The 16,376-nt window shown below is 41.6% G+C and overlaps 7 protein-coding genes across 7 annotated transcripts; 1 reads left to right on the top strand and 6 right to left on the bottom strand.

Moving 5' to 3' along the window:
- Positions 1–491: 491 nt before the first annotated feature.
- On the bottom strand, positions 492–797 carry K444DRAFT_529682 (uncharacterized protein; the record flags this gene model as incomplete). Its single annotated transcript, XM_024874832.1, has 1 exon — positions 492–797. A coding segment is annotated over one exon (306 nt), but the record flags the coding sequence as incomplete, so codon positions are not given.
- A 297-nt stretch (positions 798–1,094) lies between these two features.
- On the bottom strand, positions 1,095–1,289 carry K444DRAFT_723266 (uncharacterized protein; the record flags this gene model as incomplete). Its single annotated transcript, XM_024888587.1, has 1 exon — positions 1,095–1,289. One exon carries the CDS (start codon positions 1,287–1,289, stop codon positions 1,095–1,097), a length of 195 nt encoding a protein of 64 aa, XP_024736515.1.
- A 903-nt stretch (positions 1,290–2,192) lies between these two features.
- K444DRAFT_630016 (uncharacterized protein) lies at positions 2,193–2,778 on the top strand (the record flags this gene model as incomplete). Its single annotated transcript, XM_024883140.1, has 2 exons — positions 2,193–2,673; positions 2,738–2,778. 2 exons carry the CDS (start codon positions 2,193–2,195, stop codon positions 2,776–2,778), a joined length of 522 nt encoding a protein of 173 aa, XP_024736514.1.
- Positions 2,779–5,044: 2,266 nt separating this feature from the next.
- Positions 5,045–5,522, bottom strand: K444DRAFT_663687 (uncharacterized protein; the record flags this gene model as incomplete). The annotated part of the gene is made up of 3 exons (XM_024886858.1): positions 5,045–5,117; positions 5,180–5,271; positions 5,307–5,522. The coding sequence occupies 3 exons, from the start codon at positions 5,520–5,522 to the stop codon at positions 5,045–5,047; spliced, it is 381 nt and encodes a 126-aa protein (XP_024736513.1).
- Positions 5,523–6,203: 681 nt separating this feature from the next.
- On the bottom strand, positions 6,204–7,148 carry K444DRAFT_723264 (uncharacterized protein; the record flags this gene model as incomplete). The annotated part of the gene is made up of 2 exons (XM_024888586.1): positions 6,361–7,148; positions 6,204–6,319 (listed from the first exon to the last, which is right to left on the bottom strand). The coding sequence occupies exons 1-2, from the start codon at positions 6,887–6,889 to the stop codon at positions 6,204–6,206; spliced, it is 645 nt and encodes a 214-aa protein (XP_024736512.1). The 5' UTR covers positions 6,890–7,148.
- A 5,483-nt stretch (positions 7,149–12,631) lies between these two features.
- Positions 12,632–13,140, bottom strand: K444DRAFT_406644 (uncharacterized protein). Its single transcript, XM_024872566.1, has one exon. It carries the CDS (start codon positions 13,053–13,055, stop codon positions 12,699–12,701), a length of 357 nt encoding a protein of 118 aa, XP_024736511.1. The 5' UTR covers positions 13,056–13,140; the 3' UTR covers positions 12,632–12,698.
- A 1,591-nt stretch (positions 13,141–14,731) lies between these two features.
- K444DRAFT_630012 (uncharacterized protein) lies at positions 14,732–15,207 on the bottom strand (the record flags this gene model as incomplete). The annotated part of the gene is made up of 2 exons (XM_024883139.1): positions 14,732–14,752; positions 14,926–15,207. 2 exons carry the CDS (start codon positions 15,205–15,207, stop codon positions 14,732–14,734), a joined length of 303 nt encoding a protein of 100 aa, XP_024736510.1.
- Positions 15,208–16,376: the final 1,169 nt, after the last annotated feature.

The following is a 16,376-nucleotide window of genomic DNA, read 5'->3' as shown; positions in this document are numbered from 1 at the left end:
GGGGTTTTGGAAGGGTTTTGACGATAGAGGGGTTTGCGGGGGTAGAGGCTCAATTTGCTTGTCCACTGCAAAATTAGCCTATATTACTATATAAATCTATAACTAATTAATAAACCTTCTTTTAGTTCGAATTAAGCTAGCTTCTCGTATATATGTCGTATTATATTAGGTCCTAATAGGCCCGCTTTGGTAAAGGCACTAATAATAGTCCTGCGCTTGAATATTCTCCTATAAACTATCTGGTATGCCCCTAGAAAATCAAGCTTGGTATAAACGATATTACTATACTAAATCTTATCGTAAATACTAATTTAATACCAGTATTTGAGAGGTTAAAAGAGGCCAATATCGAGCGGTTAAAGGAGGTATATACTATATAGTAGTAGTTAAAAGGGGACGATCTTATAGGACTAGTAATAATATAAGAACTCGTCTGAAGTGTGGGAGCTATACCCGTCAAAAATCAATATCCTCTATTTGCCTTACATACGTTAATATATCTGATTATGGAAGTGCTTAATATATTTCAGGCTTAGAGCATTATTTATATACCCAGTAAAGCTTGTAGCGAAGACTGATTCGGTATCCAGATTATTATCGAAGTGTGCCTCTACTAGGATCTCCCCCTTTAAAATAAGGAATAGTGCAATTACTTTGCCCCTAGCGGATATAGTTTCGATCGCAGTAAGTAATTCTCGATTATCGGAATCTGCCAAGTAGATAGCTTTCGTATTAAGGCGTATAATAATAATCTTTCTATTCAAAACGCCAATACGAAAGCCCGTTTCGTCCATATTTCATACATCTTCAAAGCAGATCCTATACTTCTCTAACGCCCCATAATACTCCGTAAAATACTCTTCCAGATCCTCCTTTCGATGTGCCGCCTTCCGCTCTTGTACTAGTGTCTTTGCGCGAAGGGTTTTAAACCATGATTTATTCCGTTTAAACCATTATTATGCCTATAGGCGGTTTACTTGGTAGGTGGAAGCGCTGTCCCCAAGGATCTTATTAGCCGCCGCCCGCACTGTCTTGAGATCAGCTCTATGGCCTAAATAGATTATAAAATCGATAAATTGCTTTAGGGCCTCCTCCTAATCAGGATTAAGGACCTTGTTGAGGCCCCCTTTGGTGTTTTGTGGTGCGCGGCCAGCCAAACGCGCTTTCCAGAGGCGTAATTTGACCCTGAATTGACGCGCAATCGTAGATTTTTTGACGTGTGGGTTCCTGGTATAGAAATCGGAGGCCTGGGCCATCCTTTTCTCTTCTTCTGGGTCGAATTTGGCCATGGTGTTGATATTTAATCAATTAAAATCGATATAATGGTAAAAAAAATGACCGTATCGCTGATTTTTGACCGTATCGCTGATACGCACTAAACCCGCAGGGACGCAGGGGCTTTAGTGCTAGTCTCGACGCACGATTACCTTGTCTGGTCTTCCCTGCTGTTTTGATAGGATGTGAGCAGTTTAGGCGCACTACGTGCTCATGTAAGATTTTGGAGGGCTTGAAGGGCTGATTAAAAACCGCGCCGTGCCGCTGACATGCCTGAAGAAATGATGTTCCACGTCTTTCTTATTGGACCTCGTACTTCGTAACGAGGGGTAAACTGGTGGCTGATCGGGTCCATGATCTCGGGTCAACTTGTTAAGTATGGCTGACGTTCGATCGAAATTGTTTGGTGGCACAGATCTGACCAGCCGTGACTCGTGTGACCGGGAATCTGGATGTTTAAATTTCCCATTGAATCCCATTTCTAATAGGTTTCTGATCAGGTCGACTATCCCAATCTTTTAAAGCTCTTTTGAGTCTTAAAGCTAATGCAGCATGCTACCCAAGTCTTGGTGCATAGCCGTTGGGGCTTTCACCACAGCGACCTCTGCGCTCTTTACCGATCTGGAAACTGGTTCCCAGCCAGGTATGAAAGTTGACTTTCTCTATCAGAAATATCAGTCTTGAACAGAGTCATTTGCGTCACCGTGTGCCTTGACACTAAAGTACTAACAAAACTAGAACTCAATATCTGCAACCTGAAACGGCACCAGACCCCTCCTAACCACATCGAATTCCGCCTTCCTCCTACCTTCGAACTTCCTTCACAACATGCCTGGGAGCCCACTCCCCCTTTCTAGTTCCTCGGGACCTGGTATTTCGGCTACTCGAACTCTCTTATCTATCAGCTGTTCCAAGATATGCAATGGACACTCTATCCAACTGGAACATACGGCATCGATGGCACACTTCAAGACTTAACCACCGAATTCGCGCTGAACAAAACGTCTTTCGTCTTCAAAAACTACGGTATCGATACTCCGACTGTCATCAAGGGCACACCGGTCCCGGATTCATATACATACATACCTACACCACCATTGACATTTGCAAACAATACATGGGAAGTGATTGCATGGGGTTATGACAGCGAGGGAGTGCCATACTCGGTGTTGTATGAGACGCCAGCAGATGGAGGACTTGTTGGCCCTTCGCTGGATATCATCTCTCGAAGTGACAAAGGGCCGAGCAAGCCGACGTTGGATACGATATATGATGGAATCAAGGACCTTCACAATGATGCTTTGGACGCATTGCTCAAGAATGTGGTGAAATTGCCGCAGAATGGTGGCCGCAATGGGCAGCTTTTCCCTTCCTGCAATGCTACTTGCCAGACGAATGGTGCGTTATCTCCTGGCTCTGCACGACAAATAAGAAAAGCCATGCTGACTTGCACTATGTGTAGCATACGCGTTTGGTGTGGCTCTTGGAACTGGAGGTGCCTAGGTATAAGGCACATACACACATCAAAATTCCAGTGTAATTGCAACCCAAATTTTAGTCACCGTAATTTAATAACACCGCCGGAACTATTCATGCCCACAAATCCTGAGCCAACATGAAATCATCCACGTCTGGCAAGTTTGGAGATAGAAGTCCATGCCAACGCTGCAAGCACAGTCAAACTCCCACCTTCCTCCAACATTAATATTTGTCATTCCAGCTAACGCCTGTACTTGCAACTGTTTTGAGGTTCGAGGCAGTTGCAATCGGTGCCAACGTAAACTTGTCTAGGGCTGCAGTTCAAGCTGAAATCTGGAGCGTCTCGCTTCAGGCAATATTTTCTGGCACAGGACTGGGTTTGGAAACTAGCTTGAACCGTCTAAAACTCTGCAATTATGATTATCCAAGTCTAACTTTTGCTATATATGTATTCCTTTCATCTAACACAATTTACCCCCTTTCTTGCGCTTTGGTCCAGTCTTGGACTCAAGTGAGCTCCGTCCCCTTACATCCCTTTTAATCCGTTGTTTTCCCTTGGCAATATCATCCACTAACTTTTCCGCATGCGCATCTACAACAAGTGAGCAAAATCTCTCTAAAAATTTGGAAAGAGTGATACTTACAGGTAGCGCCCTGCGTGTGTCCCGGTGAGGTAAGAGCAAACGAGGATGAATCGATGACCCTCCACTTCTGCACCCCAAACACTCTCCCATGGCTATCCACAACCACCATGCTATTATTTGCTCACCCCATCCTGCCTACTCCAAATTAGCACATTCTAATTTCTCTCTATTCGATCGAACACCTACAAGTGGAAGTCGCATGATGAATGGCCCCATTCCCTTCGTCGTAATATACTCCAAGATATTCGCATGGCCAGCAATGTTTCCGGGTGAGGTTTCCGGCCCAAGTGTAACGCTAGGATCAACCTTTGACTAGATCTCTCTGGTTCTTCGATAAGCTTGAACTGCCACTTCCCGATCTATTTTGTCTAGCAGCCAGTTTGTGCTAATGACTGTTTTGTCTGTATTCTATTAGATGAAATTATCGCATTCCACGGGAAGCAGGGGCTGGAAGGAGAATACCGTTTGTCGAATAGTTCATGCCTTGCTTGAAGTGGTTTCAAGGGTGTAGGAATTGCCGTTGATTACAGACTCCAGACCTGGCCAGTCAGCGAGGATCGTGGAGAGGTAGGACTACGTAGTTGCAGTCAAGTTTGCGCGGTACACTTGGGGAAGTCTTTCCCAGCCTATCCGAGATCAGAATTGTCAAAGCGTGAACAGACTGCGGTGTCATACCAACGTAGTCACCAGAGTCTACGCCCAGATGCCTGTTTGATTGGTGAGATAATCATATGCTGCTTGCGCCATGAGCGTTGCATTGTTTGATATCGTGGCCTTGGGAAATAGTATTCACTGGGAATGTAACCCCGCCGATATTTGCCGTGTCTTGTGATGTTGGATCACCAGAGAAACACTATTTTCGACCGAGTACTTACAGCATGTTTTGGCCAACACGGTAACACTTGGCAGATCAGAGATTATAGCGATGTTATTTCTTCAATGTATCCACAGGACCAATACCGGATACCACAAAAAGTTGCGGCTGATGGAACTGCTAAAGACAATAGCTAGCACACCCAGAGAGGTCCTGGGAACATACTGTGCCTGTTCTCAGGATTAATTCTCTCCGCACATTAGGTTTGTAGGACATTCCCGCACCTGAGACATTGACACCCGTTGCAGTCTTCATTCCATTGAAGAGAATATTCATACCCTGCGTCAACTGATAAATTTTCAGATTCAAGCCAGACTTTGCTAAACTTTGTTGCAAAAAGTACGTTTGCGAAAAGCTCCTGTGCTGATTCGTCGGATTGACCATGAAAGGAAACCACTGTGTACATTCAACACACCTCCACTAAATCCATCTGAAACCGGAAATCCAGCAAATGTGAAAGCATCTCATCTATAGGAAGAAACGCCTAGCGTTCCGTTGGCGTAGGAGACATGCAGAGGACCTCCAATCGGACTGTAGGCAGTCGTGTTGAGCAGTTCTAGGATAGTGACATTGGCTTGGTTTTTTTTTTTTTTTTTGGAGGTATTTGGAGTCGTAAAGTTGACGGATTTCTGAAAGTATGGTAAATTGTTCTCGTATGCGAAACCCTCGTCTCCAACTTGATCTGCCTACAAAACATATGAGCCTGTAGGACCTCTGAATAGTTGATTAGTTATATAGTCTCATGGAACGGCTGATAATTACCTAGGGCATATCAATTGAATCCTGGCAGAGCTCCTACTCTGTTACTTTCCCTGAGTATAGTGTATGACTCTGTTGGTGAGGTGCTATAACGAAGTTAGAGACTAAAAACGGCCAGTAGAAAATAGTCTCTGCAAAGTAAACTTACCGGCTGAGAAACCGTAGGTAGTTCCCAATCAATCCATGGATGCGCCCGCGCTGACAATTTTCGTTTAGTAGATCGGGATCTGGCTTTGATTGCTATTGCTGGTTTCGTAGAAGCTTCCTAGTTCTACCACAGCAATGGTCATATTCGGATTTTCAGCAAGTCTGCTGGCGACGACCAACCCCGCCGTTCCACCTCCCACAACCACGTAATCATATGCAGCATTGGTGAGGGAAATTCCAAAGTAGGAACCGAAGAGATATTGGCCAGAGTGATAATCAAACTGGACAGTCGCGGTACCAAGCAAACCGATTGAAAAAGAGACGGATATGTGGAAAGGACGCATAGTTATTGTCTGACGTTAGAGGTTTTCCGAAAAGGATGTTGCAGAACATGAAACCCTGACTTCCATATATATCGCTTTTGGGAACAGCGTCTCTCGGAGTTTTCTACAGGTCATTTGCCTTTAGAGCGCTCTTTGGGTCCGGCTGTCGGTTGGGAAGAAATTGGGGTTCGCTAAAATACTGTCGGTTAGTATCCTGGGCACTGCTGGGGTACCTAAACCTGCGAGTCTTTGATAATCAAGCTGCGCAAACATGAATGACTGCTAAGAATCAAAATAATGTATACCCATAATTTATATAGCCCGTGAAGAACTTTTTTAATACTTTGAAAGCAAGGATCGCGATCAGGGTCACATGAGATGGGGTTTGCGTGTGTGGGTAACGGCAGCGGGGTACTTCAGGAACGAGTAAAGCACGTGACCCACAACCTTGACCAGTTCTTCGACGTTTTCTCTGATCTGAAGATCCCTAAGTATGTATTCAACAGTTACATCCACAATGTAGGGACCTAACTTCCCTGTGGGCTGCGCCATACAAGGAAAGGAGAATTCTTTGGGGGAAAAAAAATCAAATGTTAGCTACGTGCCTGCACTCAACAATAAGGAGGAGACTTAATCAGACTTATATCCCCTTGATACCAACCAATTACCTTAGCAAGAAGTAAAGCATAGAACTTCTCAGATTCATGCATCGCTGTCTCTCTCATGCGCCACATTAACGATGTTGCCAAGCCCATCCTGGCTCTCAGGCGCCGATAAAAGAGGCCGAAATTGGCACGTGCGCAGAACACCAAAACACACTTCAATTAGTATCTAGTCATCTGCCCACTAGCCCTCTCACACTCCCATAACCTCTTAGTATACCAAGTATATTGATAATCAATAGTCTCCTGGTCCATTTCCTCAAAGACTTGCATAAATCGCTCCTTCGCTTGCTTTTCTGTGGCTGACCGGCGCCCGTGAAAGGCTCTTTTCAATGGATTGGCCATAGTCTCGCAAATAGAGAGGTCTGGAGAGACACCAGGAAGAGTAAGAAGTAATATGCCGTGCTCCTTTGCCCACTTGAGAGTCTTCTTACTCGTATGTGCCGAATCGGCGTCTTGATATAAGGTCAAGCCACGTATAAGGAGCTCGTCTTTGATTATAGGAAGTATATGGCCCGTATAAACTGCCGTAGTCATCTTCCCTACGTCGTTATCTACCTCATACCACACATATCGCTTATAATTCAAGCCCACAATTACAAAGACATTCAAAAGCTTCAAGTGCTCCTCCTCTCTCGCCTTTGCCTTTGTATCCTTTGACGTGACCTTCTTCCGGTAAACGTTAGCTGGCTTGTATCGCTCCTCCCTCCCCTTCCTTCTCTTCATCTTCTTTGTAACTTGCGGACCGATTCCAAAGTGGAATTCGTCACAGAACGCTACGTCTTCCCAATCTGGCGGATATGGGCGTATAGCCTTCTGTTCTGCGGACCAATCTCTTCTCTTTATAGCTTGTGGCTCCGTTAACTCCTTCTCTTCCTCGCAAACCGCATTAATTATGTCCTCGTCTTAAAGGCAGGCTTTTTGAATGGGTTTGGAGTTGATCGTACGGAGGCCTGAGGGCTTGAAGTGGAGTGTGTGTGGTAGCTCTACACCAGCGTCTTCTGTAATATCAAGCCAAGGCTTTCCTTTATTATCTAGTGAGACGCTATCGTCGTCAAGATAGGAGGCAATTGCGGCTGTATCGGACCGGGTAAGCCCTCTCTTTTTCCCACGTGGATCTGGCCCTGAATCAGGCTAATTGTAAAGGGTTCTAGCTTGCCTAGAGGCTAAGATTCGTATCTGAACGCGCGGTGCAATACTAGTAACCTCACGAATCGTTTCTTGAGAGATTGTAATCCCTAGCTTTTATGCAAAGGCCTTGGCCCATAATACACCATATCGTGAGGGCGTTTTTGGGTGTGTGTGATTCCCTGCATAGAGAAGATCTGGAGGAGGAGTAAAGTGACGTGCGCGAGACTTGCGTGTACTAATTAGAGGCATTGTAGCGTAGTGGTAGTATAATTAAGAGGGTTGTTTACATGTAAATAAAGCGAGTTTTGGTGTTCTGCGCACGTGCCAATTTCGGCCTCTTTTATCGGCGCCTGAGAGCCTGGGTCGCCTTTTCCACTCGGCTATTAAGCGAATTAGGTCATGCGCCTCTTTCACAGCCAATTTCCACTTCGTCCCGCTACGGCGTGGGGTGCAACGCTTTACTCGGGACAATTTTCTTATTCTCTTCTAACTGTAGACCTTCTGCCAATTGCAGCCATACAAGCCCCACGGGTCATGACGCGCAATGATCGGTCAGCGAAGACGGACCTCTCTGCCTGTACGGGGCGCTGGCTACGAACTGTCGACACTTTCAACAAGTATTCGACTGAGCTAAAGAGAGGACGCAGTCACCGAGGTGACTAGTTGAGGTACTATAGCTCGCAAAGCTATATACGTTGTCCTCCTTATATCGATATAACTACGAGGTTAAATAGCTATTATAATGTGGCCTTCTGCCCGTAACTTGAACCTTTTTACGCTTTTATGACTGGCTACTTTCTAAACGACGACTACGAGGGTATAAGGGATATAGTATTTGAGTACTCGGGGGAGGAGGGAAGATAGACGCTCAAGTTGGATGATCGGGCTCCCGTAATAGCCTCTTGTAATAGGTCCTTTGTCCTTAATTAATCGGATTAAATGAGTAGAGAATACCTTGCAGATATAATCCGAGAATACCGGCTGCGAGTACTACTACGTTATATCTTCTTGGGAAGGGTATAAGTCGGAAGGGGAATAGACGGGCGGGAATCTATTGGAATTGGTATCGAGCGTAGGGCTGACTTCTAACCGGCCGTAGAGAGTCCTATAATGAGAGCTAGTAATAGTACTATATAACTTGAAATGCTTTCAAAGATCTATAGGGGCACTATAATACCGCGGGATTAGGGACCCGGGATTACTTGTTATGGGGGGTCTTTTTCCCCTTGTGGTTTGACACCTGTTGCAAGTAGTACTCTATTTGTAATTCCTATATGCTTAGCACGTCCCCATACCCCTCGGGAGGTCGGCTCACGCCCACGGACGTAAATAACTGTCAAATCAAATCAAATCAAACGCGCAATGATCTATCAGCGTAACACCAGCCTTAAATACCCGTCTCAATAATAGGGGCTTGAAAATTGCTGGTAAATCTTCCACTGGATAAACGAGGGAATAGGTAGGAGCGGCATACACATTGTTGTGCATCCGGGTGCAACAAATCGTCGCCGTTGCTTGCAGATGTCAGTGGTCTAAAGAGACCCGTCCAAGTGGTCACTGGGATGTCGCCGGGTCGGTCACCATTTATCCCTACGCCTAGTAAATACCGTTGGAATCAGGTTTTGGGGCATTAGTCAAATACATATTGCACTACCAAAAAATCCTAGTTATTGGGTATAGTTCGAGACCCCTAATGCTTTGGATTGAGGGGTGTGGTGGGGGGGGCGAGGAATTAAATATGAAGTGAAGAAAGGTCCCTGCGGAATCACTATACCTCCAAAGATACAATATAATAAACAGTTGTTGGAGCGTCAGCAATCATAGGAGCTGGCGCTTCAGTGCAAGTCTGTCAGCTGCTTTGAACTATGATCAATTGGAGAGCTAGCTAGAGGAGAGAGTGAAGCTAAATATAAGAAAGTAAGGAGAATCACATGAACAATAAGCAGTGGAGCCTGTCTTAAGCCTAGGGTGGCCATACGGGACCGAGACGCGTGACGATAAGCTGAACATATTGAAGCTGAGGATAGTTTGGAAGCCAGATACCGTTAACGTCGAGGGGCTCGAGTCCGATGTCGCCACCGATGCTGAAGGATTGCAGATCGATTGCAAAGTCCTGTCCGATTTGAGTGCAGGTTATTCCATCACTTGAGTATTTGTCAGCAATGGTAGGACAACAGGGTTATGCGAAGTACTTACGAGTCATCATTTTCGCAGTGGAGAGTTGTGTCGGAACTCGTGTACTTTGAGGCGACTTTCAATGTAGGGAGATTCTCAGCCGGTCTGTGTTTCGTTTGTTCGTGGTACAGCGATATTACTAACTATCGTTAAAATCGCGTTTTTAAGCGAGAACACAAAACACGCGTCGACCTCGGTTTACTCACCACCATCAATTACAATTCCGCGAATTACTCAACAACCACAACTCCAATTACGAAGGAAAGTTGATATATTTAATGGGGGCATCTAGTTCTACCTTTTGCTAACTGGGTTAGTAGTACAGATACCTTATTACTTAACAATAATCCAAGTCGCCCGGATTAAAGATACTCTTTGCGAACCACCCGAGTTAATTACTTCCACATATATTGCATAGCTAGTATCGAGCTACCGTATGACTATCCAGATAATATATTAATATAAGAGACGAATTAATACCGGATTTTGTATTGGACAACCTTTAGGCGGTCCTCGCCGGATAATTACTTGGCTAATAGAATAAGCTATTAAGTATTTATTAGATCAGATACCGTGGTATTACTAAGACGAAATTACTAAGTTCTTATTTGACGTCTTTAATATAGAAGTCTCTTAGTCTATAATATCTCAGGTTCTCAAAAGAATAAAGATTATATAAAAGAGGTTAAAAGTCGAGGTAATATAAAGAAATAAGGAATTACGCATCTAATAGAGAAACGACCTTTAATACTTTACTATAAATTAAATCATTTACGTAGATAAATTAGGAAGTAATAATTAAATAGGAGATCATTAATATAAGTGGGCTAATTTAGGGATTCGTACTAGAGTTTATCGGTAGCTAGCCAAAAGAGAAAGAGTCTTAGTTCTCCTAATATATATAATTAAGGGATATATTAAGTTAGTAACCTTTTATAGTACCTATATAGTAGATATCTTTAAAGACTTTATTATTAATAATTTCCTCTCTTTCTATAACCTATATCCAGGTCCTTATTTAGTTATTATAATAAATAACGCTTTAGTATACTAATCTCATTAATATATAATTATTAACGCTTATAGGCAAAGAGGTATTTAGGTACGCTTTCTATTACCCTACTCGCCCGATTTCAACTCTATTAAGAAGTCCTTTAGTATCTTAAAGGCCTTTATTTAACGCTATTATTACCGCAAATATCCGAACTATTTAACTTATTGAGGCTTCTTGAAATAGGCTATAAGAGAGGTTAGTACTAGTACGGGGGCTACTTATTAAGCTAGGGGATATTTCAGAAATATAGGAATATATGGGATACTAGATAATTAGATTAATTTTAGGGCGGTTTTAGCCTTTTTATTCTCTATATTTTATATCTTTTTATAGAAATAAATATAAAGTAAATAGGCAAAGTATATTATTTAGTCTTATTTAATATAAAATTCACTAATTAATTAGTTTTTTAATATCCTTAGTTTATAGATTTTTATAAAAAGAAAACATTTTTTATATATATTAATAGCCCAAAAAAGTTGAATTAAAATATCCAATATTATTAAAATTATATCTACCCTAATAACTATCTATTTTTGAGCTTTTTAATTATTTTACATAAAAAATAACTTTATTTCTAAACCCAATTATATAAAACCTTATATATTACTACTTCGCCTATTATTCTAATAATAATTTCCCGTAAATGCCCTACTAGTAATTATTAAAGTAATCCATCTCTTTATCCCATATAGGATTATCCTCTCTATTATTATACCCTTCGGATTAGTAAGTATATTATAAGGTAGACTAGAAAGATAATTATTAAATTAGTTAATTTATAATTAATCGAGAATTGCCTATACTAATAAGTTCTTATACTACTATTAACTCTACTTATCCATTATATATCCTCTTAAATTCGGATATCCTCTTAATAATTAATATAGTAATTCCTAAAGAAACCCTATATTTCTCAAGAGTTTCTATAATTACTAGTAACTTTAGTATCTCAAGATTATTAAGGAATTATATATATACCACGTCTATACTACTTTTAATTACTTAATAGCAAGGAGGATTAGATTTATTCTAGAGCAGGAATTCTTTATATTTTGCTAAGGCTTCTTTATTATTAACTCCCTAAATCGGTAATAAAGGCGGGGGGGCTTACTAGTAATTGAGTTAATAGGATTAATATAATTGAGTATAAGTTCGTTAAGGATAAGAATAAGAGTTCCTATAGCTATAGCTAAATCTTAATTAAATCGGAGCAGGTAAAACTAGCGCTATATTATAGTTTATAACCGGAGCTTGAGGTTATATAGGTAAAAAAAGTACTAGTTCAATAGTAGGCTAGGCAGAATTAGCTTTACGTTTCCCTCTCTTTATAGTTATCTTATTTCACCTATCTTAATATTTCGCGATCTATTTAGGCAAGGATCTATTAATAGTAATACTCTTATTACTAATAATAATATACTTTGCCTACTTATCCTATTATAAAAGAGAAACCTTATAGTAAGTCCTGCTTCGTTTTAGTTTATAGTAATAACCTCTAGTATTATTACAAATTCCTTCCTCTCTATAAAGGTATATATTAAAGATCTATAAACGGATAGCCTCCTTTGCGCTTGTACTCGAATCTCGTATGGCCTTTTAGGCAAGCTATTAATTAGTAATCGAATCTCGAGGTTTCGGAGCAGAAGTCTTATATATAGGGAGGGCAGGTTTATTAGGGAAGTAGTTCTTAGTAACGTTATCTAAAGGTAGGTTTATTAAATCATAAAGTGGCATTTCTTATATAATATTCGGTCGAGCTTTATTTATAGCTTTTAGGTCTTCCGGAGTATAAGCTCGATTAATAATCTTAAAGAAAGCTTTAATTATAAGAGTATTACAGTTTTTATAATTACCAAGGTGCTTTATTTAACGGAGGCTAGCCTCAATAAGTTCCTATAATTTCTGGTCCCTTACTCGTATTATCTTATAGTTACCCTTTGGATTACTAATTATTATTGCCTAATAGAGCTTTCTAGGCTTATTACTACCTATAAGATTACGAGTTTCTTCCCATTCCTTAATGTAATTATTATAAAAGGTGTCTTAAAAAGCGTCAAGCTTATTACGAAAGTAATTACTCAAATTAATACCAATAATAATCAAATCTCGGTCCTTTTTTCTGCCTTCTATATTCGGTATAATTATAATTTCCATATAATGAGGTTCTTTGTCCTAATAGCTAGTCGGATCGAAAGGCGGTATAATAGCTTGATTTTTGCCCTTTTTGGAAGGAGTCGCCGTTAATGAAGCTGTGACCGGAGAGGTAACTTGCAAGGGAATGCTATTGAGGTCAACGGTTAATCCACGAGCTATTTGCTCAGGAGCAAGAGCAAGAGATATAGGAGATAATGCCCCCGGTCGTCTTTTAGCCTTTCGACGCCCGGTACCACGATTGGAAGTAGTGGGAGGTGGTCTTGACGCGTCGAATGCGGCAAGTGAGGATTTAGGAGGTTTTCGCGCCCGGCCGGAGGAAAGTATCTGATCTGGTGATTTCCCTTGCACGCGCTTTGAATGGCGAGTAGGAGGCATAGCCCCCCAGATATATACGAAGTTTCAGGAGTTTTTAATAAGTGGTGGTTGAGAAATTAAGAGGTATCGATTTATGGAACTCGGTGGGTGCACGCGTTCGAAGTGATTTGTGGTTCTCGCTAAAAACGCGATTTTAACGATAGTTAGTAATATCGCTGTACGGATGTATTTTGGTTGCTTGGGCGACGTCCCGAGGAATTGGCAACTACCAAGACCACTCGCAGATCGTCAGCCACGAATAGCCGTCTGTGATAACTCTTACTAGTCCGTCGTCGTCGCAATACATATCGCACACCCCGTTGTAGATAATTTCATTAGAAGGAGCGTTGGGACAGAGGAAAGTTCCTCCGTTGTAGCTGACGGTCAAGGAAACACAGGTAGCGTTATAGTAGAAGCTGTTGACTCAGAAGTGATATGGCACTGGACAGTCGTCTGTCCGTTGATTCGCCGCGGCAGTTGCCCCGGGATTTTCGTAACAGGAGTTATTAGAAATGTGGAAAAGATAAGACTTTCATGGGATAGGTAAGATCACCTTCGACCCCGGTTGAAGTCGGTGGTACAAATATAGAGAAAAAGTAAGACCCAGTTGACTGCGCATTACTCGGCACAACAAAGGTCGGCGCCCAGTGGTAAGCGTTGCTTTCATAGACTATAACATAAGTATTCTCAGACCAGTGGTAGGTATAGTAAGGAGCCTGGGCTGTAGGTACCGGTCGATAGGAGGTAGTGCGTTGTGGTTGACCTGGGTATACTGCGTTTGCCCGGGAGGCACTTAGTACTGTGTGGAACGAGGGAGAGGAGGCCTAAAATACTCAACCTTAGTTTAGCGGCTTCAAAAAGACACCTTGAAACTTATTTCCCCCCTTACCTCTCGGTTCGTGGATTCGGGATAGTGGCTGGCATGGGCAGGCGGTGGTTGATTATGGTAAGGGTTCAAAAAATGGCGGGTATTGTGAGGTGGATTTCTATTGCCCCGATTACGAGTATATGGGAGTGATTGTCTTCCAGGTGTTTGCTCGCTTTGGCGTGGTGGGGGTTCTCTAATTGTCCAGAAGGCTGCTGTTTTATTGGTACGCTCTACCGTATTGCAATGTTTTGGAGGTTGACGACTTGATTTTTCAGCTCACGCGGGGTAAGCACTCTATATATACATTCGGTATATAAACTACAGTGTACCAACGTACACTCAGTTCCAACATACCGGAGTGGGGGATATGTTGGATTGGAGATATATTGACAATAGCGGCTAGCCCTTCAAGTCAAGGACTTGGAGACATACATATATAGTTGCGTGGAGCTAATAATGAGCTCTAGGTATTGTGATGTGTGGGATTTGAGAAATTGGTATAGTGACGTAAACTTGACGCTTTGGAGTCCCCTCGGAGGTTGCTGCTGTTCCGAGCACTCTTGTTGCCTGAAGGGTTGTTGAGCAGAAGGATTGTTATCATTTGGCGGAGAGTCGCTCCTACTGCCGTCGACGCCACCACCATCACCGCCATTATTTCCTCCACTTTGTGGTCTTCTAATCCATAAGTTAGCGCTGTGTATACGAAAAGGGTCCGACGGAGCTGAGAATCTCGGAGTTGTCTCCTAAGACTTAAGACAAGGAAGGGATCACGGCTCCTGCTGGAGCCAGCTCTCATGAAAAAGTTCGTAGAGTGAAAGAAGAGTAAGCCTTACGGTGGTGGGTGGATTTGCTGCCCGGTGAGTTAAGCATTGAAATGGTGAAGAACAATTAGAGGGCCAAGAGGTGTTGAGCCGTCTTGCTTCTGGAACACACAGAAAAAGTGATAGTGATGGAGTGGGAGATAACCACCACACTCTTGACTCAGGTGTAACTACAGAGAACAGGGATATGAATAAAACTTACTGGCGCTTTAGCAGGAGGATTGTTGCTCGCCGGTGCCTGACTACCGCATTGTGTTTGACCCCCTCCTGATTTTCCGCCCAGTCTTTGGCCACCTCCAGAGTCACCTCCGCCACCTCTTGACGGAGAGGAACTAGCACCCGAAGTTGGCAAGTTTGATTCTTCATCGGCTACATCAACTTGAGCGACCGAGTCCACGTCGCGAACCTCATTGTCAACACGCGGAAGGCAGCTCGCTAGAGAGTACATCAACACTACCGCCATGAGCAAAGATTGAGCCCTCATTGCCAACACGGCAAGCGGGAATATCGCAACTGGGATTATTGCAAAACTGAAGATGATAAAAACTGGACTAGGTCCAGCCTCAGACTCTGGGGAAGGGATCTATATATATAGGTACCGTTCCCACTTGGCATAATCACTTCATTTGCCCAGCCGCGATAAATAGACGTGCAAGCTATAACAAACTCGTAGACAGATATCATAAGAAGCTTGGAGTGTACGCGAACTCAAAGCGCACGATCTGTGTTTGTTGGCAGAATAGAGTATTACCAATGCATATCAATGGTAAATTTGCTATTGGATCAAAACATGGTTTAACAGCAACACTCACTATGGATACTGTAAAAACATGGGATGAACCGTAACGGCTTTCCTAATATATAGTTTAGTCGGTCCGACCTAAAAGCCGTAAACCGGTTACCCTTTTACAACTACAACTTTTTAAACACAACTCTGATAAATTAATACTAATAGATACAGCGAGGTCTCGGCCACTTGGCTGAACTTATTACTGGGCACTACGCAAGCTCCGGGGCTGGTAATAATTTTGCCGTGACCTCGATTCGAGGTTAAGAGAATCACGTGACGTATTCTTATAAGCTCTCTCTCTTATCTCTTATAATATAGCACCTATTATAAGGTTCTTATTAGTTAGTATATATAGAAGCTCGTAGTTTTTTTTGAATTTTTTTTAATATAATAATTTTTTCTTATAATTTTTTTAAGCTTTACTTTTATTTATAATTTTTATATAATTTTTTTTTTCATAACTTTTAGAGCTTATATATATATAATTCTTTTAAGCTCTATTATTATTTATAAAACTATTTTATAAAGCTATTTAGCTTTTTTTCTTAATTATAATTTTTTTCCCTAGAAATTCTTTTAGGCTTTATTCTTATTATAAAACCTTTTATTTCTCTTTATAAATTATTATAGCTCTTATTTAAATTTACTTTATTATAATTATTAATTAAAAGCTTTATATAAACTTTAAGGCTAATTAATTATTTTATTTTATATCTATTTCGAGTTATTATAAGTAATGTGTCTTTAATAAAAAACACTAGTTATATAATATTAAAATATAAAAAGCTTTTATTAAAAAATTACGTGCTTTGAAATTCTTATTATATTAAAGATATTAAAAATCTAAGAATAGGGAATTAATT

Source organism: Hyaloscypha bicolor, assembly GCF_002865645.1.
Source record: "Hyaloscypha bicolor E unplaced genomic scaffold K444scaffold_83, whole genome shotgun sequence".
NCBI classification, from domain to species: domain Eukaryota; kingdom Fungi; phylum Ascomycota; class Leotiomycetes; order Helotiales; family Hyaloscyphaceae; genus Hyaloscypha; species Hyaloscypha bicolor.
Note: the sequence above shows the minus strand (reverse complement) of the source record. Positions and strands in the feature narration are given on the sequence as shown.